The sequence below is a fragment of the Antedon mediterranea genome, chromosome 2, assembly GCF_964355755.1.
Source record: "Antedon mediterranea chromosome 2, ecAntMedi1.1, whole genome shotgun sequence".
NCBI classification, from domain to species: domain Eukaryota; kingdom Metazoa; phylum Echinodermata; class Crinoidea; order Comatulida; family Antedonidae; genus Antedon; species Antedon mediterranea.
This window is the reverse complement of record NC_092671.1, coordinates 19,570,038-19,592,778: the sequence shown is the minus strand read 5'-3', so window position 1 is coordinate 19,592,778 and position 22,741 is coordinate 19,570,038. Positions and strand designations below refer to the sequence as shown.

The window sequence follows — 22,741 nt, the reverse complement described above, 5'->3', positions numbered from 1 at the left end:
TAGACCTCTCAACCGTAGTACACGTACAGAAATATAATAATAATATTACTTACATAGTAAATATTTTGAACTACTTGACACAAAAAGAAGAGGCATATCCTAAAAGGGGTCTAGGCCCGTTGCCACCTGGCATTTTACCAGGCCCTTTTTCATTCGGTATTTTGCCACCTTGCCATAAGCTACCCAGTCATTTTGCCACCATAGGCCTTTGGTCACCTAGACCTTTTTCCACCTACAAAATTTCCTACCCGGCCAATTGCCACATGATCTGAGAGTGGCAAAAAGGCGGGTGGCAAAAGGCTGGGTGGGTGGCAACAGGCCGTGTGCCAAAAGGACAGGTGCTGGAATCCCCTAAAAGTAACCAAAAGAATTAAGATGAATGGAGATGATGTAGAATAACCTATTTTATGGCCTTATCATTTTGAAGCTCCAAAGAGAGCTTGTAGCAACAAAACTCACAGGAGAACAAGTGAAAAAGGCATCTGAATACATATTCATAATAATAATAATAATAATAAAATATATAATAACATATAAAAGAAAAATTATCATGTATTTTTAATTTACTATAACAGTACTGTACTGTAGGTACTTTGTATACAATTCGATGGATATACATAATACATAGCGGTAAGCCGGAATTGTAAATATCTGTAGTGTTAAAGAAAAAGGGATTTAAAAAATCTGCTGTACCAAAACTATTTGAGTCATTGTAAACCACACCAATGTTTGTGTGAAGCTATTTTTCGAAATACATAGAAAACATTTTAGATTGAAGCTTCTGAAATTGAAAATTACAATTAACAGCTAAATATCGGATCTCGTGGGATTATGAATCATTTGTATTTTAAAAATTGCTGGGCTAGAGAGACCGGTAACTGAAAAATCTATTGGCTTTACTGGCTTAGTTGGTGTTATCGTTTTAAATGTCACCCAAAGTTATTTACCTAGATTGTGCAACATGAACAAAATTATGATTCTTGTTACAGAATTAAAGCATTGTGCAAAGCATTTGCTAAGTTGAATGCTTTATTTTAGATGTTAATTATAAGGGATTTGTTTTTGAATTATAATGGATGTTGTGAAAGCAAACTGTCAATCGAAGATTGTGCATTTAATGACAATAAAATCCTTTTATAGTTTACAGAGTAGAGTAATCATCATCAATTAAAATCTCATGATAAACTGTACTGTTTGTTGTATGATGGATGTATTTTTATTACTGACCTTACTTTCTGTAAACATTTTTAAGATAATAAAAAAGTAATATGGTTAAGGTATTTTCTTAATTTTTTTTAATTATAAAAATGTAAAAATCTTGAAGTTGAGATTCAAGCTTATGATATCTGCTTTTGTTAAGGCAAGCAATAAAACTGGCCCACAATTTTGTTTTTCACACAAGATATTGTATAATAGTATATTTTATGTATCAAATTATGAGCAGCTATTTTTACAAGCAATTATTTAGGCCTCTTAAATCACTATTTAATGCATTCAATGTATTAAATGTCATTGGCATGCATTAGAATATTCTACCTACATTCATATCATCATTAATTTATTAATTGGTTTAAAATACAAATACAGCTTTCAAATATACTAAACCTCTATTTCATAAATAAATGAATATTCATGTAATATTTGTTTGTTTTTTTTGAGAATTTTAAAATCTAAAAAATAGTAATGGTTAAAGAAGAAAAATGTTTCATCAAATGTTATAGCTTTTACCATATAAAAAATACCAATGTTCACAATTTTGGTGATGATACAGGAAAATGACCCTTGACATGAAGCATACATGTGTCAAGTTTTATTAAAAAATATCTATTGGTTTCTAATTTATAGTCAATCTAAGAATTTCAGAAAATAGCACATAATTACGCTATGTAGCCATATTTTCATTAAACCAAAGTCAGGTGCACAACTACATATATACGTGCACCTACTGGCCTAGTTACAGCTAAATAGCTTTCGCCGTTTTAGAGATCTGCCACCAGATCAGATCAGAAAAAAATTAATTTTTGACAATAACAATAAGCTACGCTCTACAGAGAGCGATAGCCTAAGAAGAACAAAGATTTATACAATAACAATAGGTGATCATTTTATTCTATGATCACCTAAATAGTAATAGTACATACCCACTATGCAAAAAATATGATTAGGACTTAATTTATTGTAAACCCTGATAACAATAGTTATGATTCAAATCATTGACCAAAAACGCAAACGCAAAAACTTTTATTTTTATGACTCATCACTGTCCACTGACATTCTGTGCATGCTCATATCTTTTTGAGCATGTGCAGAATTAGTGCAGAATTAGTGCAGAATTAATACAGAATAGGAGGACGTTGAACTAGGGCCACCACAGGCTTGTCCTAAGGTATAGCCCTCACCGCTGCCGCAATGGCTTGCAAGATCGCCGGAGACAACTCAGTAGGGTCCGGGATCACAGAGGGCTCAGTAGGAATAGGCGCGGCGCCGAAAATAGCATCATTCACGAGAGGAGTGGGAGCCACAGGCTCTCCCTCGCAGAGCTACCACTGGAGCCGCCTCAGGCGCGGTCTCCTCCGAAGCATTTTCAGAAGTACATCCCGCAGGCCGTGGTAACGACGCAAATTTTGCTGGCGTCCAGCATACACAAACATTGCAAGGATCATCTTGGTTACACATACGACAGTTAATGCATCGCATGTGGCGATCCCACTTCACGGTCGAACGCGGCCCACTGCACTAAACGCACTCTTGTTTTGGCATATTGGCGGGCAAAACACCTGTCTAACAAACACACAGATACCGTCTAGCAGACAGCCTAATAACCTAGCGTAAGTCTTTGTTATGGTGATACGTCTGACTGGTTCTATTGTTGCCTACACAATCTGCCGGTGAACTTCCGGTGAAGAAATATTTCTGACTCGTGCTTAGACGAGTCAACGGTTTTTAACGTATCAAGTCAAAAAAAACGATAAATATATCGGTATTTCTGCCTTGTTTACAAGTAAACAAAGGCAACGTATTGCAACGTATCTAAATTCTTTATAAATAAAGAGCAACATAGCCTCGGCTAGCTTGACTGACTTCCTTAAAATTAGAGAAATATTCTCTTCAAAACTTTGTGTCTTGTCGATATGACGATACGAAAAGAAATGATGGCGGTATTACGTGGGAGTGGTTGCACGAGAGGGTGCTATAGCGAACTGTCCCATTTATCATGGAGATGAGCTACCACAAAATTCTTCTTTTCGTAATTGTTATGCACTTCGTGGAAAATGGCTAATGTCGGGTTTATCCAGGTAAGCGGCACTCATAGTATACCAACACCATTTCTGGTTTGTGTAATTTTCATCAAGTTTCTATCTCATAGACAGAAATTTTAGTCAAAGCTATGTACAGATGTTTAACTTATATACAAGCAAATAATATATAAAAGCTGTATTTGATTAGCGAGTAAATGCTATATGTTACCATAGTAATAAGATCATCAGCTGGTACTCTTTCAACATGCACTCACAGCTTTGATGCTCTTCATCTCGTATGTAAAGTAATTATACAAAGACCTTACGAACTTGTAAGTTAATTAAAACAGCCAGGTGATTTTCTTGTTGTAGCATTTACAAAAAGCGTTGAAGTAAATGTTAGTTTATCAATTTCAGAGTATAAGTTAACATAGAATATCGATACTAGCCTTTAGATTGCAACAATATATGCCTTCGTGTACATAAGGATTAACCGCATGCTGTATTGAATTTCAGACCTATAGGAAGCAAGCAAGTCTCAACGATTACCTTTATTACCTACATCTACTACATAAAAATAGATAGGAAATAGATTGAGATAGCTGATAGTATCCATTGCAATGTACATATCCACTTTTGCTGTATTGAAAATAAACCCAATTAACTTCTCAATTACCTCAATTATTCCTGTTTCTTTATTGCTACTGTTGACACATATTATTATCACATCAACATACTGTAACCTCTGGTTCATTAGATTTTCATAAATCTATTTTTATATAATGTCCATTTGTTTGCAGAAATTAGTTACAGTATTACCAGCACTAGGATTAAAAGGCAGTACAAAGCCACAATACAGAATGCATACCAGTGATAAGAATGTTTTCTGACATTATAAAATTTAAGATAGACAATGAGTCCGCCTAATAAGGGTGTCCCCTGAATAGGGGTTCGGAACCGTCTTAAAATACATTGCCCGCTGTTGGAAAGTGTCCCCAACAGGGATGTCTCAAAGGAGGGTTTCAGCTATATAAAACAGAAATAATGCTCCAAATTATTCATATATAAATATGAATGATTTTAGCAGTAGGAAATTGATTTTGTGAAAGTACATATTTGAGATGGCAAGTGAGCCTGTGGGTAAGCATTGATTTTGATAGTAGATGATGTACTATATTGATTATCATTGCTTTATTATGGCAAAGTGCAATGTTCATTCATGCTGATTTTCACAATTTAGTTTAAAACCAACACATTTAATTATTACTATATGTTACTGTATATGAGGCCTCCTGTATACAATGATATATTTATAGTAGATTTGCCATCCGACATTAACAATGGTCATGGTTTGGCCATGTACAAGCCTATTTGTAATAGTGCGGCAGCTTCTCACAGGAAAAAACACCCTTTCTTAATTTATTATTTTGAGATTGTTCACAGAGAGTTACTGGTATTATGATAATTCAAACCAATTGGTATTCTTCCTGATCCAAAACATGCAACAACAAAAACATCTGATAGTGTGTGTATACATTTAACATTTACAGACTGTTATACTTTTGTACTAGGCCACTTTTGGTTTAACTAAAGTGTTAATGACAAATTTTCCCCAATTGTCATTGGTATAAACTTAGAGAGCACCTAGCATACCCAGACTATAGATGACAATGCCAAAGATTTGTTAAAATAGCACCCTCTATATTTGAATGTATTTAAACAAAAATATCACATCCCCTCTATGATTGACTAGACTTTTATAAAGTCTCTAAATATCCAAGTTTGGACATTTAAAGTGAAACATAATTTTAATTAAATTTAGTTGAGTTATTGTTAAGTGACAAGGAATCAAATAATATTTAAAAATTCTAATGTTAAAGTAATTTTTACAAAAAGGATGAATGGAATTTTCTAGGTTAAGAAGCTGACATAAAGCAAGATAGATAAGTTTCAAATAGATTAGTTGAACCTGCAGGAGCCTAATTATATAGAGTGATACTATAATATAAATGTAAGTAGGATAATGTTTATATATAGAGGACATGACAACTATCAAATGCTTATTATAAATACACATACCATGCAATTCAATACATATAATAGTTCATAATTCTCAAGACATCATATTATGTTACATGGTTGCAGAATACCCACATCTCTTGCGGCTCAATTTCGACATTGTTTCGTCAAACGTACTACATGCTACTGTTGAATTTCATAATCAATAGGTGGATTAATTAGGGTGAGGTTCAATGTTTATTAAAGAGAATGTAGGCCTACTACAATACCTTGTTGTGATTTATCTAGAGCCTAAATTCTACATTCTAGATGCTACAAAGTGACGTTAAACTATGTAGTGGCTTATACTTACTGAAAAGGGGTTAAGTAGAGAGCTACACAAGACATCTTAGATTTTTTCAGCTCTTAAAATGAATCAAACAGTATGTTAAGGCTTAATATTAGGGTCACAAAATCCATTTCCATCTTTAATTAGTCTGGGTTCCAAAAAAGATATATGCAAATGAAAAACCATGGATCTCTAACCAACTAAGGAAACTGTTACAAGATAAGCGTATAGCGCATAGAGGAAAAGATACTCCTAAAGTCAAGGAAATTCAAAAGGAAATAAACAAGTGTATAAAAAATAGTAAACTGAAATACAAAAAAACACTAGAAAATAAATTTAAAGACAAAAATCCTAAAGCAGCATGGAAAGCAATTAAAACACTAACCGGCTACAAAGAAACCATATTGCGTGTACATGGAAGTGAGAACTTCGCTAATGACTTAAACAACTTTTTCTGTCGTTTTGAATCCGAGATATTAGTTACCAAAAATGAAAATGAAGACACAGAAATCCGCGAAAATGAGACTTCATTAGTAAACAATGCAGTCATAAATGTAGTTGATGTGCGTAATGTATTCGCCAAAGTAAAGCCTGGTAAAAGTACTGGCCCTGGTGGAATTGGAAATCGTGTTATTAAATACTGCAACCAAGAGTTGGCACCGATATATACCAAACTTTTTAATGAGAGTTTAGCAAGTGGTACAGTGCCCAATCAATGGAAAACGGCCTGTATCTCACCTATTCCTAAGATAAAAAATCCCAAGGAACTTAATGACTATAGGCCAATAGCTATCACATCCAATGTTGGTAAGTGCCTAGAAAAGATTGTACTTAGGCAGTTGCTTGATCAGACCAAATTGTTTCTCGATCCTCTCCAATTTGCCTATCAGAGTAATAGAAGTGTTGAAGATGCTGTGCTCTTCCACTTACATAATATTTACCAACATTTAGATGTGCCTAAATCATATGTAAGATGTTTGTATATAGATTTTTCTAGTGCTTTTAATACCGTTGAACCTGGTTCATTAGTACGCAAACTTAAAGAAATGAACGTAAACGACACATTGACTTCATGGATATATAATTTCTTAACAAAAAGGTTCCAGTATGTTAAACTAAACGGTATTTTATCTGATAAAAGAACTGTTAGCATTGGCACGCCACAAGGGTCTGTTATCTCCCCAATGTTGTTTTCACTGTTCACCAGCAGTTTCAGAGCCAATTCAAATGAATGTTGTATAGTAAAATATGCAGATGACACAGTCATCACTGGATACATTACTGGCAATGATGAAACAAGCTATAGACAACTAGGATGTGATTTTTATCACTGGTGCTGCAATAACAACCTGAAACTAAACATAAAGAAAACAAAAGAAATGCAAATTGATTTTAGGAAAATTAAAGAACCCTTAGAACCTCTGATTATAAATGAAAATGAGATTGAAGTAGTAAATGAGTACAAATATCTGGGTTGTATAATTGACAATAAGCTAAATTGGATAAATAATGTAAATAAAGCCACATGCAAAGCCAACCAAAGGATGTTTATTTTAAGAAAAATGAAGTACCTACAAATTGACAAAACTATACTTAAATTGTTTTATAACTCTGTAATTCTCAGTGTAATACTTTTTTGTAATGTTTGTTTTTATGGTAATACAATGCAAAAAGATAAAATTAAACTTAATCGAATAGGAAATAGAGCAATTAGACTAGTAGGAGAGCACTTATCTGATGTTGAATCCTTGTATAAAGAAAATGTGTTAAAAAAAGTAAAAAGTATCATTGATGATGAAACACATCCTCTTCACAAACAATTTGCTCTCATGAATTCTGGCATAAGACTACGTGCACTTAATACCAAAACAAAACGGTTTAGGTGCTCGTTTGTACCTAATGCTATACACTTATATAACTCCAGAGTACAAAGGTAAAATGTAACCGATAATTTTTATCTAATTTTAACAATTTTTAGCCTCTTAACTTTTTGTGTGTGTTCTTGTAAATTGTATTTTATATTTTTGTATTTTGCCAGTTTTCAAATCACATTTCTGTTTTTTAAATGGACAATAAAGTATATATGACTATGACTATGACTATGACAAGTGTCTGTAGTCACATTAGATTCACTTTGTGGCTGCAATGACAATTCCATCAATCATTAGTTTGTTTAATTAGCATGAGGTCTAGTATGCAAAAATTAAAGAACTACATTCGGATCAGACACTCATTATTTTTACATAATCACAACCACTATATTTTAGATATTACAGTTGTTTGTTGGCTTAATATATTTACATGTTAATGTATTTTTAAATCAGTTTATTTTACATCTTTAATTAGTCTGGGTTCCAAATGGAGTTTTGTCTTAATATTAGTAAAAAGATAAATATTTTGGCACATATGGCGTTTCATATGTATATTACTTGAGCTTCGATACTCCGCCTGGGCACACACGTACAAGTCACATGGTTTGACACCAAGAATTCTTGGTTCATATGATTATCCAGTTGACTCGTACGCAGTTTTAATATTCATATTTCAGAATTTCAGAGACTGATCAACAACTATGATGATGCGCATGCGCTATGTTACGTTTAGACGTACATTGATGACAGTTTCTGAAGGCTAGAAATTATTTTATATGCCTAGTAGTCTGGTAAACATTTGATAAGATTTTTCTCAAGAATATGAAATCTCATCTCCCAGGCTAGCTTCTCCGCAAATCAAACATTGAATGGTTCATTTATTATGCGTAGATAATTTGATTTAATTCCCACCCAGACCCTGTCCTGTGTGGTGGTGTAGCTCTGTTGTGTGCCGGTGGAGGTACTTTATTGAAGTTTTATTTGGCACGAGTTGAGTAGGCCTACGAAGGAGGCCTAGGCCAGGACTAGACAATTAATAAAAATAACAACTTGGCAACACGATTTTATATTTCAACAGTTATTCAGTCTCGTTCATACTTAAATAGCACTAAATAAATTAAAAAAGAAGACAAAGAATACAGACTTGGGACAAGTCTAATCTTTAATATACACTGACATTTTTATGATGGAATAATAGTTATGTCATGTTATATGTTATTTACTTACATACAGATAGTGTGTTTGATTTACTACTATATCTCACTAAACATTTTATGGTGTACTAAGCCACTACATAAAGTTAGATGAATAAAATTCATTTATTTAGTAATTACATTCTCAAGCATAATAGTCTTTTTCTATATTTTCATATTTTGTGTTTTTCAAACCTGTCAACATTGTTAAACACTATGTTTGGCTAAATGTGACTGAAAATGTTCACATGGTTCCAAATAGTGACCTAATTTCAAATACATTGATGACTCGTACTCTTGAAATGATAAATAATTTAGATGGGTGCAATCCATTTACACTCCCGTTTTCTCCAGAATTTTGCTTTGTAAATGTTTTTTTTGTCAGAAACAATGATGATTTATATTTATTTTTTCATTTAATTTTCCTTTATTACTTTTTATAAATATATTAAATGTTGGAAATAATCATCTCAACATCTAATAATATCTAGACTTTATTATTGCAATATTAGTTATAGGCTTTTATTGCAGTAGGTAAGAAGAAATCATTTGTGACTGGTCTAATAATGTGTAGGAAGTGAGTCATTTACTACAAATATTGATATTGATTTGAGGATGGAAAGGATGCCACAAGATATTACATTATTTACTAGTACGACTACTAGTAGTGTTATTTATGCCAGATTTATTGAAGTATTAACTTTTGTTAGTTAGTTTTAGTAAATTGTTTGGTTGATATATTGTCATCTTCAGTATCTTATCTATTACACCCTAAAATTACTAGTTAAAACACACAGGGCCAGCTTACTGTATCATACTATAAGGCACTGCTAAGTAAAAGCTTTATTTTAGAAAAAGAAACAGGATAGTTTGAATTACTGTAGAATATGTACTAACACATTTTGTTTTTAAGTTGACGTACCAAGTGACTTTTATGTTGTTTTTATATGGTTTTTAGTCTGTTTTTGAGATGTTTTTTAGGTGACTATAAAAAAAAACCATGATTATATGAGGGAATAGCAAAGTAACTAATTATGATTATCTGCAGTTAATCTATTGTATTTCTAGCACACAACTTAACCATTGGAAAGCACACCACCCTTAACCCATTGAGGTAGGCCAAATGTAGTTTTCAACATGTAGGCCTACTTTTATTCTAATATGTATTAAACTTTAACATAAATCACAACATGTATTTTGAACTGAATGGAAAAGTCAAATCCATTATGAATATTTTTCCCTAAGGGAACTACCATATAAATATAATATAGTAATTGCTAGTATAGATAATAACATAATGCCACCTATTACAGGGTGCTCTTGCTTAGTAGCGTAGATTAATTCATTATAGTACAGTTAATGTCAGGTTTTACTTCATTTTTAATATATTAATGTTTAATAATATATTTGTTTATAATAATTACTATATTCAAAACAAGCATATTCATCAAGTAATTGATACCTTATAAGAAAATTAATTATTATTCTTTTTCTTATTTAAAAATCACGCCTATAGCTTTGCTGTTTATATCAGTCAAAGCATTCAAACTGGTTTGTATAAACAAGATTAGCTTGCCTTACATGTACTGTATACCATACATGTCTGAATTTTAAGATCATATTTAATTATAATTATAAACTGATAAGGAAAGTTTGTTTGTGCTCTACTATGGCATAGTAGTCGTTTGTGATCATGTTCAAACATATTCAGAGGCTGATTGGGAGAACGCTAACATCTAATTTAATGTCACATAATAGTTATTCACTCTGACCAAAAAAAAGATAACAAATTATTCACCTAAAACAGTAATTTAAATTAAAATAAAACATTCTTTTGTTTATTCATTTTTTTCTACAGAAGTGATTAATTAGTGATTTATTAGCAGGGCCTATAAAATTAGGGCACCAACACCTCATGCTTCCTTTCCTAAAATAGATAATTTATATGCCTATTTTATTGAGATATTAAAATGAATAAAAACTTGGTTCTAAAAGTATACATACCACAATTGGTATATTGACTGGTTTATCACATAGAAACTACATGAAATTTATTGATATTATGCCAACTGTATAAATTTGGGCTATTGAATTTTCATTTACAAATATGCTGACAGCATTACGACAGTGTTAGTTGACACTTTGCAATGCACAAAAGTACACTAAACCTCCCTTAATGTAATGTTATATTGTTTTATTATATGCAACTGAATATTAAGTAATCAGAGCTTTTGTCTTAATCTGTCAACAGATATTATAAATTATTCAAACAATTCATGTTATTGTTCATTTGCACCAATCAATAATCATATGAGAAGAATATATCATATATTTCACTGTTAATAGTTTGGTTAACATAAATAAAGAAATTTGCCTGGACATATGGAAAATGACCGTTCTAACACAACAAAACCACAAGGAAATTTAGGTAGGTGCCCCAAAGTGAACTGTCTCGGTTTCAGTCCATGGCTTAGAAGCAGGTCGAGTACAAATAGTTTTCACTTCATCTAAAAGATAATAATAATAATAATAATAATAAAACTGAAATTAGAAATTTTGTAACAAACTAATAACTACTATTAAAAACTACTAAATCAAAGAAGAATAACTAATAAAGAAGTTGTTCGTGTAAAGGAGGAAACAAGACGTGGCATGGTAACTTTTACCATTTAACTTATAAATTCATGTAGTACTACAGACCATACATTTACAATAACATAATAAATTGATTTTTTATATTTTTTTAATGAGTTATTTGTAAACAATATTATGTTGCCAATCTTGTTTGCTAAACATTAGATATATATGAACAAAATTATAATGTACACTGCATAGTTATTTGTATATCATTGTTTATTCATAAACATGTGCCCAGGCTAAACAAAAAGTGCTTGGCTAGGTATGGAGGATTCTAAATAATTCCTCCATGGAATAGGTGACCCACTGCTACTTTTTCAGATGCAAATGTTGGCAGTAATAAGTATCATTCCAGACTAATTTCTGGAACCATATTCATTTCCACCCATTCACGTGACATGTTATACAGGGTATTTAATAACAATGTATTTCTTGTGAATTTTCTCTACAACTTTACATTCCTGAAAATTATTTCCTTTTGTTTTCACTCCACTATTTAATTTCAGTAACTTACTAAAGAATGTAGTGATTCATTCATTTACTATCTATTTTATTTGCTTGGTTTACTATACCACAGTTATGTCTAGCTAATTTTGAAAAATGAGAATGGAAAAAAATGGACAATGATAAACAGTATTGATCTGTAGGTGTGTACATATTTTATGTTATTGTTGTGGTTTTGTAATAATTCCAGGACTGACCTAGATTTTGCAGTATTAATTCATTTTACCTAGTCTTCAGAATTTAAGGGATTTTAGCCAAGCCTTTGCGTGCCATACATCTATTTACACTTTAAATACTTTCATTACAATTGTTAACAAGATTAATTATCAGCTAGTGGAGTTTGTTTACATGTGACACCCTTTATTTCAATTGTCACAAGCATTCCATTATTTTAAAAATCAGTGGGGTTTCTGCTTTCTGTTGTTTGACAGTTTCTTTACATGGTAGGTGCTATCCAGAAAATACATTAAACGTTGCGTCTCATATATTTACATAGTAAATTCTATGGATTGATAAAAGCATACAAATATTTTAGATTTAAATACCAATAAGGATTATAATTTACACAGGGTATCATTATAAATGCAACTTTGGTGCTCTCACAAATATCAATGTATTTTCCCCCTTTATTGTTCCAAAAGCCATCGTCTAAAGACATTTATTTCTTAAGCCGCAAAAACACTCTAAGAAATAGAATTAGATCATAAGGACTTTATGTTTTTGTTAAGAAGCACTCAGAAATAAATCATAAGGACCTATATCTTACACTAATCCTTAAAGCACAACAATGGATGACAGAATTTATATTGTTATTATTAATTGAATTAAAATGTGAATAATGTCTAAATTCTAACCCTAACCCTACAGTATAAAGCTTGTGCTTATGTTTTTGAGGATTGGTAAAATGTGTATCTTGCATATTATACAGAGGACCCTTAACTTAATTGCTGAAAATCAAAATAGGCATAATCATCAAAAAAATCATTTAATTTTAAATAGTCTTGAATTTATTTGTTTTTACCTATATAAAATAATAACTATACTAAAATTGTGTAATTCAACTTCAGTATAATAATTCCATATTCTTTGTTAATCTTTCAATCAAATAAATGATGAAGGAATATAATATCATTTTATAATATTAATATTACATTTATAATTTTTAGGTTTAACCATGAGTGGAAGCTCACAAGACCTGTATACAGATGTTGGAGATACTGTTATATTGCAATGTGACGTTACAAGTCATCCTAAACCATTCATTAGGTAAGGTGCTTCTTGAAAGAAAAAAAAAGATATTAATAATGAGCCTTGTCAGTGGATGTTTCAACATGATTGACTGATTCATATTATGGCCTAGTAAGCCTATAGTGTTGTGAGAGACGTTCATGAATTCTAAAAGATGATCAAACAATCAAAGATAATTTAAAACTAGAATTAAGCCAAAATTCAAAGTAACATGTTACGTGTTAAAATATATGAGCAGTGAATTGGCTACATGCTATAATTATGCCCTGAAGTTTGTGTGTAAAGTGCTGAATTTGGTCTGTAAATGGTACTGTTAAGCAGGTAGGTGACGTAGGTGACTCGCTTTATTCAAATCAATGATGACAGCATCAAAATGAAAAATGAAGATAAAAATGGATTGTCTCGCCAAGGAAATGCTTTTGTTTGAATATGAGAAAAACGATTGATTTTACTTCCTTTATAAAAATGAATTAAACTTAAAACTTTGTTTGCTAAAAGCATGCATAACAGAATGTCACCTTACGATCATTAGAGAAACCTCACCATTATAGAAAAAAGGAACATTACTATCATTATAGAGGAATATTATCATTATAGAAAAACTCATCATGACATTACAGAAAAATCTCATCATCATTATAGAGGAATATACCTATCAGTATTATAGAAGAATATACCTTACATCATTTCCATAATTACCATAGGAAATCCTCACCAGAATCAACATGGAGGAGTCGTCGATACTGGATCATCACTATCATGATAGAGGAACACCATTAGGGAATCCTCACTATTGTTGTTAGACCACTATCTTTTTGTGGTACATAAGTTAATGATGTAGCTCACTACATCTTCGCGAACTGAACACTCCTTAAAAAACATTCATTTTGTAGGTGGATAAAAAGTGGGACTGTAGTGGATCCAGAGCAAAGTGATGCATTTGCAAGGTTTGCTGTGCTACCAAGTGGTAACCTTGAAATTAGAGATGTACATGAATCTGACTCTGGTGTCTACCGATGCCAAGCAGAGAACAGAATGGCTGGCATCTCTGAGACAAGTCCTGATATTACCCTCACTGTCAATGGTAAGTTCACTATTCACTATATTTTATTTTGTTTAGAATGTGAAAGGAAAACAACAAGCAAGTATTCTTTGATGTTTCTAATGACTTTTTTAAATCTTATAGATGAAGGGCTTCCACCAGTAGAGGAGCTCTCCTTCATTGTATCCCCTCCACAGAATGTGTTTGTAAACCTCGGCGAAAGCATTGTGCTAGAGGTTGCTGTAGATGGTCCAGCAACATTTACATGGTTTAAGAAAAATGAAGAGTTGGTACTGCAGTAAGTTGTATTATTAGTAAAGTAGTAGTGGAAAGGGATTTATCCACATACAAAAGTAATACAGTAGAACCCTATTAAGGGACACCTTTTTGGCCCTACTACAATTCCCTTAATAGAATTAAATAACAGTTGGCCATAGTGTTAAATATATATTTCCCCATTTTGTTTCACAGGAAAGTTCCCTCAATATGGTTTTCTCTGAATATGGAGTTATTATCATATAATATATATAATTAACTGTCAAGTTAAAGCATGCACACAAAAAAGCCAGTACCTCCGAAAAGTGTTTTGTAGAAGCCCTTTTCCACAAAAACAAATTGATTGTCTCCTAAAAAACAATGGTGCCAAAGGAGGTCTTTTTCTGTATATGTTTTCAATTTTCTTTATGAATTTCATATCATATTAAGCCAGATGTTTTGTACAATGTTTTTGTGTGTATGTGTACAGCATTGACTATGCTTTCTGAATCTCCACTCTTGTATTTAATAGTTTTATCTGTTTATCCATTTTCAATTCAGGTTTGACAACCACTATTCATTAGTTGGCCAAGGGAATCTTCGCATTGAAAATGCTGATGAACTTGACACAGGATTATATCGAGTTCGTGCAAGTAATAATTTAGGAAATGTAGAGAAAGAAATTCAAGTTACTGTCAGAGGTATGCAATTGTTAACAATACACAGTATACAGTTGAGTATGGAACGCCGTTTGGGTACCCTCATCTCCTTTCCACGCTGCCTTTACAGAGAATCCTAACAGACCTGGGTTTAGAAATATGTATTCCACTATTTCAGGTCTGTTAGGATTCTATGTAAAGGATCCATATTGATATTGATATTATGATATTTATATTATTCAAAACATTTAATTCAAAACATTCAATTCATAGTTGAGTGTAAGAATGAGTATTTAGTTTTATTTTAAATATAAATACAGTTCTGGAGACACTAACAAGAAGCTAACATAAAATATGTAATTTAAAAAAAATATTGTGAAAATGAGTAATTAATAAATGAAATTCCTGGTAGATTATTTGATACTAAGTACTTGAATTTGCCTATGTTGGTATCTTAGGGTAGACATTTTAAATACAATATTTTTGTTTTTAAATAACATATTACAAATTATTGAAAAAATAGATTAATTGTGCTACTTGCTACAATATTGTACTGTATAGAAAGTATAATATCAAACAGATAAAACATACAATTGATGTCTTTAAACTATGCCATCCAGTGACACACTTTTAAATATAATGGTAACCTAACAAGAATTACATGCCATAGGAAATAGTTAATCAAGAAATTGTTTGAATGATGAAATGCTCTGTGTCATTTTACATTATACTCAATGTGTAACATTCTAGATGCAGTAATAGATACTACACCAAAAAAACATGTTCTTGTCATGGAGTAGTTGATTTGCTATAAAATATAGCAACGTAAATGTAGAAATAAACACACTGTAATTGATGAAATGGACAGGAGACTAGAAGAGGTTGACACAGCATGTTAGAGTGTGTTTGTGTTAAGAGAGTAAGTTGATGTTACACAAAGAGATAATGCAACATCAGATATAACAGCTGATGGATGACTCAGTCTTGTGTAAAAGTTTTGATCAATAAAAATACACTGAATATAAATATCTTTTGACATTTATGTTGACTACAACATGAAACCCACTATTTCTGAGCACATATATTTTATTCAAATAATGTGTAATCTAGATTTTTATAGAAAACAATTGTACAATGAATCAATTAGTTAGAACAACTGTAACACTAATAGCACCTGAGAGTATAAATCTGGTATAGTGGTTTTTATATACTTGGCGTCACAATGCTAGTGATGGATTCTGTAAAATGTATTTCATTCTGTTTTAATTCCTCACTGTCAGTTCCGCCACGCTTTGTGAAGCGGCCTGTCTCAACGTATGCTAGGCAAGGGATGAATGCTCAATTCGAATGTAGCTGGTACAGTGTTCCACGTCCGACCGCTGTGACTTGGCTCGTGGATGGTGACCCAATTCCAAAGGAGAATGCTTTCAGGATTGAACGGAATGGTGAAGTTGGAGAGACGTTACGCATCATTGGTGTTAAGCAGTCAGACAGTAAATACTATCAATGTATTGTGTCAAATGAGGTGGGAAACATCAATGCAATTGCTCAACTAATTGTTCTTCCACCAGGTAAGCTTTCTTTTATACCTGCAAAAAATAAAGTACAGTAGTGTAAAAAGAGAGGTAGTGATGATGTATATGAAGGAGGGTTTGGTATTTATGTCACTAATGATAAAATGAGAAAATCATGGTCCAAGCATTTAATTTAAATATTTATAATATTCCAAAACAGTGTTGTGATGACCAATATAGGAGCTGACACAATTTAGAACACAGTGGAGCATGACCATACAAACAAAGTACATATGAACAATATATTTCAACAAATCTATGACATCCCTTTCTTCCGCCCCCACTGTCTTTGGTTTTTTTTCCTGTTCTAACTAGGTAATCAACCAACCAAGCTCAATAATTTCATTGAAATTTAAATGACCTTATAATTTAGAACAACACCCTGGTTAAAAGGGATAATTATATCAGTTTAAGAGAACTCAATTTCCATACTGTATATCCTGAGGACATTATAATAGTTTTGCAAATCACTGTCAAATAATTCAATTATCTAATCAAATACAATAGTTTATTGAATTGTTCATCATTATTTAATTTGTTACTTTAAAGTTATATTACTTTAATTAATAATTAAAATAAAAAAAGTATTTCCTAAAAACAAGTGTACCAAGTTCTGTAAAATGCACTGTATACACACAGGACCAACGGCTTTATATTCCATCCAAAGAGAAAGAATAATTATGATATAAACGAATGAGCCTTACAACATTTTTATTGAAAGAAAATCTGAGTATATAATAACAAAAGATTGATTCTAAATCTTGACTTAGACATTTTACAATTTTTACATTAAGAACTACATCATAGTAATTTATAATATTGAGTCTAAAAGGCAAATTTCGAAAAATTGATCTTTGGAAATTGTTTAAAATTCGTTGTCGATCATCTTGTAAGCTTTTGTAGTAATTGGCACATTTATTCTTTATTGATCTGTGTTTTGTGTTCAACCTGCAGCCATCAACCATTGCACTAAAAGCTTTCATTTTAATAAAAATGATTGAGTTGCTTATAACAAAATTCTACTTTACAATAATGTTTTCCAAGGTCTGTCACATCCAAACATTACACAAATTTTCCTCTCTGTGTCATAATTGTAGTAATTTACATTATTTATAATGAATTAAAATGATTAAACATAAACTCTTGAAATATTTAGCCATGAATTGTAGTATAAACAAAAATATTTCTTACAAAAAATGCTACTCAACTTTTTGAAGGAGCAGTTTTAATTACTGTTTTTCCTTCATTAAACGATGTTTTTTAAAAATTGATATTCTATTAAACAATTTAAGAAATAATGATGTATTTTTTTATTTTATTATTTTCACCTGTTTGATCTATTGCCTATTATATTTGGTTTGTTTTTTCTATGAATTGTGTATAGCAGAAATTGAAGAAATAAATTTAAAAAAAATGTACAGTAAAAATTTGTGTAAAGTTAAATATAGTCTGAAATGCTCTATTTAATCATAACGCAGGGTCTATCAAGTATTAAATATACAACTGTTTTGAGGATGTATATTTTAACTGGATTCAGTTTTCTTTCTGTCAATCAATTAATTAAATCCGCAATCAAACAACTTTTATTTCAGAACAAAAGTCTGTAGCCGTGGCCTACTGATGTACAGAACAAAAATATAATCTTAAACTAAACTATAGTACTGTTCATATTCCGGGGTAGTGGCATTACTCCCTAAAGGTTGTACCCAATAAACAACATTTCTAATTACCTAGAACCTTCACTTACAGCCGCCAATAAACATGGGCTTCTTAATCAAACAATTCATCATCTATACACGCCAGGGAAGCACGCCATTTGCATACATCTCATAAACTCTTTTCTCCCAGACATGCTTCACTGGTTTCCAAATACCCATTTTTTAAGCCGTAGTAAATAATAAGCTACTGCATGGTAACTGTTTCCTAATGATTAAAGGCGCAGCGCGAAAATAAGATCATGGTACTGTATAGTAATCACAAAGACTCATTATTGCCAAATATACTGTATAATGAAATTTATTTTTACCATATTTTAAAAGGAATTTTATAACAATGACGTAGTGAATACTGTGTTAATACATATTTGACACATTATTCAAATTTATATAGCCCAAAGCACTATAATGAATAAATAAGGTTGAAAGAGAAAATTGATAGAAATACAAAGAACTAAAAAGCTGTGTTTAATTGACTCACAAATGTAAATTTAAATATGATTTTAAGAGGGTTTATAATAGTACTAATCTCAGTAAAGCTTCACAAAAGAAACATTTAAATTTCTCATTTGTTTTTACTTCCTGACAATACGTTAGCTTGTATCTCTTTTACTTTCCCCCTAACTTAGATTCAGGTCAGATTCAGCAAAACAATTATTTGAAACTACAATTTCATGGAAAAAAATACACCATGACATATATTACTGACCAGTAAAAGACACTAAATGAAATCTACAACTCCAAATAATCTATCATAGAACATTCAACAGATCTGCTTGTGTATCCATTATAAGCTATCAAGAATTATTAGATATAATACTACTCTTGAAATTCTTTCTACCTGAAGTTCATGCTTAGTTCAGATTCATTTCTAAATATCATAGTATAATTGTCATGAAATAAAATCAATAAAATTCTTTTGCATTTAATTTCAAATTAATTATTATTTATTTATTATTATTATTTTATATTTATTAGTATTATTTACCTTTCCTAATAGAAGATTGTCTTTTTCAAAATTAATTTCCTTGTTATGAAATTCTTTTCAATGCCATAGGCCTGATTAAAACTGATAATATACAAACTCAGACACCTTGGGCTAGCCAAACATGTCTGGATTTTTCTGGAAAGTATGTTTTCAGCATGCATTTTTATGGGTTCAAAACCTTTAACATATTGCTTACTAGGTAAGATGTTTTACTCTTGGATGAGCTGCTGCTTCTATGTACATAAAGTATGTGCACAACAGAGAACTTTACACAATTTAAAAACAATTCTCGGGATATGCTTATCATGTTAGGCACTGCATGGCCCTTAGAAGAAATATTCTGACATTTACTCAAATGAGGACAAATAGCATTACATTTACAATAACACTATAGTATGAAAGAATTTGGGCCATAAGAAAACATATGTACCGTAATAATAAGACAAATGTGGTGCCATTGAAATTGTTGATAGAGCTGCTGCATATTATGCTTTGTTGGTGAATTGTATATTTACTATATTTTGCATTGTTTATTGAAAGGTTTCTTTAATTTATTAATAAATTGTTCACACATTTGTATTTTAAATCTATCTGATTTCTGTTTAATGTTCTTAACCTTGGCAAATTATAATAATTTGCCTCCTAATATCTTCTAAAATATCTATCTTCTTATATCTATTTTTATCTCAGTTATTATTTCCTCTTTTAAATGTATATATGTCACCATTGTATGTGTTCTTCTTACTCAATTTTCCCAAATATCTATTTCTTAATTTTATTAATCTGATGATGATTAATTTCTCAATATTCATTTATGTCAATTAGTTATACCATCATCATGTAGAATATGAGAATTGGTCCCTGGAGCTCCCAGTGTTTTGCCAGTGTTGTATATTGTGTGCAGTAGTTGTTTGGTAGATATTGCATGTTGTGAAGTACATACAAACAAGCATGATTTCAATATATATAATATATTTTTTTAATTGATATGCTTTATCTCATCTAATGTACTTATTGAGAATTGGTTCACACAATCCATGTATACTTAATATTGCCCTGTAAATGTTTAATAGTTACAAAAACAAAATATACATAAAAAAAACAAATATACTTTTATTTTTTTTAAATATCAAATAAAAATTCATTATTTGTTGTTAAAATTTAACAGTAACACATTTATTTAATTTTGATAAATGATTTAAAATTCCTAATATACAAATGTCCAGCATTTGTTTGATAATAGGATTTAGCCAAGTTGCCTGACTAAAGATATCGCTGTTTAAGAGTCTGCTTTGATAGGCCTATCCTTATTTTCATATATTGCGACACAGATATCAAAACCATGTCTTATACCCATAAGCTTGTTATGCATTACATACATTTTTAATTGAATGTACAGTAAATGGAACCTTAATCAGCAATTCAATCAAATTTGTATTGGCCACTAATTACTGCTAATGAAACTTAAACTTGATTACATAGTTATAAACTTGCATGATTGAATGTTAAATTAAGTTAAAATGAATTAATAATTTAGTGCATGTAGTACTGACGCATGAAGGCTTAACAGTGATTTATTTTCAAGCAAACAAACCATATATAGTCAACCACCTCAATAAGGTTTACACTTATCCTTGTCCATTTTCATTTTACACATTAAAGCTTGCAAGTTGAACATGTCAAGAATAGATTATAATACATTGCTTTACTACATTTTCGTTGAAAAATACTAGTTACAAAATTCTGCCATCTCATCTCTTACAATGCTTTCCTTGCGAAATTCAGCCATCTTATCGTTAGCAAATTGTAATTTCACACTGCTTTCCTTGCAAATATTGAGGACAATTTTTTTGTTCAATACCTTAATATGAGAAACAAACAATATTTGCTAACAAGCGTAATTTAGTGTTACATCCATAAAACAACTCAAGTAGTTTATTCACGGCCAACAACACTTGTATGTATAACATCTTTCTGACATCACTCAACTTCTACAAATTGACTTACATCAATTATCCTCATTAAGGTAAACATGTATGGTCTTTAACAATTAATCAATATTTATTTAACTGTAGTAAGACATGAAGGCTATCTTTCGAATTTTGCTGTTCTTATTTCTTAAAATTCAGTTATTCATTCTTTTATTTCAGATATAATATCAATAGAAAAAAAACATATTCTATACATTTATTTTTATGTCTACAGAAAAACATTGTAATTTTTATTTTTTAAATTGTTTTAGGCTAGGAAATCTATTAAAAAAACAGCCCAAATTGCAAACAGAGATTATTCTTTTTTAAATGGTCACATATGATTAGGAGATCAATGGGATAGGATGAGTGAAGAGTGATGCTCAAATTTTGATCTCCCCATCATATGTGACCATTTAAAAAAAAAATCTCTGTTTACAATTTTTTCACTCAAAATGCTAGATTGCCTAGCCTATTTGTACTCATAGCTATTCTGAAATGCTTGATTTACTGTAACTACAAAGTCACATTAATACTGACAATGATGTAACATTATTTTTTACAATAATTCATAACATATCATAATGCATGTCATGTTGTATATTTTGTGTTTGCATGAATTAGCTGCTTTTTGCATGTTGTCATTATGTTTTTTTCTTTGCACCCCTGCATGATTACAGGTGTACCAATTCCATCCCTCCCACCAGTTGTTAACCCTGTTACATCAAGACAGAATATTCTGACTGATTCACCCATAAATGTAGGCCCTACAGCAGCCCCAGATGCCCCTGTTCCTGGTGTACCAGAACTGGTCGTCGAGACATTAGTATCAACAAGAGAGATTTCACTTGGATGGCGTTCACCACGAAACCCAAATGGTATCATTCTGACATATAGTGTAATGATTGGAGAACCTGGAAAAGACAGGTACGTACAAATAAAGATGACTAACATGATGGTAATCTTTCAATAAGCCTAAGAGCATCTTACAATAGTTCTTAAATCGGTTCATATCAGATGTACTCTAGAATGTTTCCGAACATGAATCTCTGAACATTTTAACACCACCAATATAAAACCAAATGCATCATGGAAGCAAACTATTTCTTAAATCAACCACAGCATCCGAAATTAACTGGTCAAAGAACTTTCAAATGGAAAATAATCTAGCTACCTGGACTTGCCCAAAATGTCTGATTTATGTAATTTCTTAATTAAATGTTTAATATTATTACTGTAAAGTCTTGAGTCCATTTACAATATTCAAGGGGGCTACATGTAGTACACATGGTTATATTGTCGTGGTACGTGAGACCATGCCCGGATTAATTTGGAAGTTTTCTCCCCGGGTATCAAGCGTGCGAGGCTTGGCTCAAATGAATGCAATATCAAGACCAAAAGAAAGACAACAAGTTGTTGATTGCCGTTACCATACCATTTATTGTGTACGAATCAACGTCACTCAGAAAATAAAGAGAACAAAGAAAGGAAAACCCTGA

At 31.3% G+C, this 22,741-nt stretch overlaps 1 protein-coding gene across 11 annotated transcripts in view; it reads left to right on the top strand.

Annotated features, from left to right (window-relative positions):
* The window catches only part of LOC140040690 (neogenin-like), a 101,133-nt gene that overhangs the window by 35,563 nt on the left and 42,829 nt on the right, over positions 1–22,741 (top strand). For 10 of the 11 annotated variants that reach the window (XM_072086805.1, XM_072086811.1, XM_072086810.1 and 7 more), the window contains exons 3-8: positions 12,958–13,057; positions 13,933–14,123; positions 14,226–14,379; positions 14,898–15,037; positions 16,276–16,566; positions 21,923–22,169. In XM_072086805.1, the coding sequence (XP_071942906.1) occupies positions 12,958–13,057; positions 13,933–14,123; positions 14,226–14,379; positions 14,898–15,037; positions 16,276–16,566; positions 21,923–22,169 (1,123 nt within the window). The remainder of the gene's footprint in view (positions 1–12,957; positions 13,058–13,932; positions 14,124–14,225; positions 14,380–14,897; positions 15,038–16,275; positions 16,567–21,922; positions 22,170–22,741) is intronic. The other variant, XM_072086807.1, reaches the window with a different exon arrangement.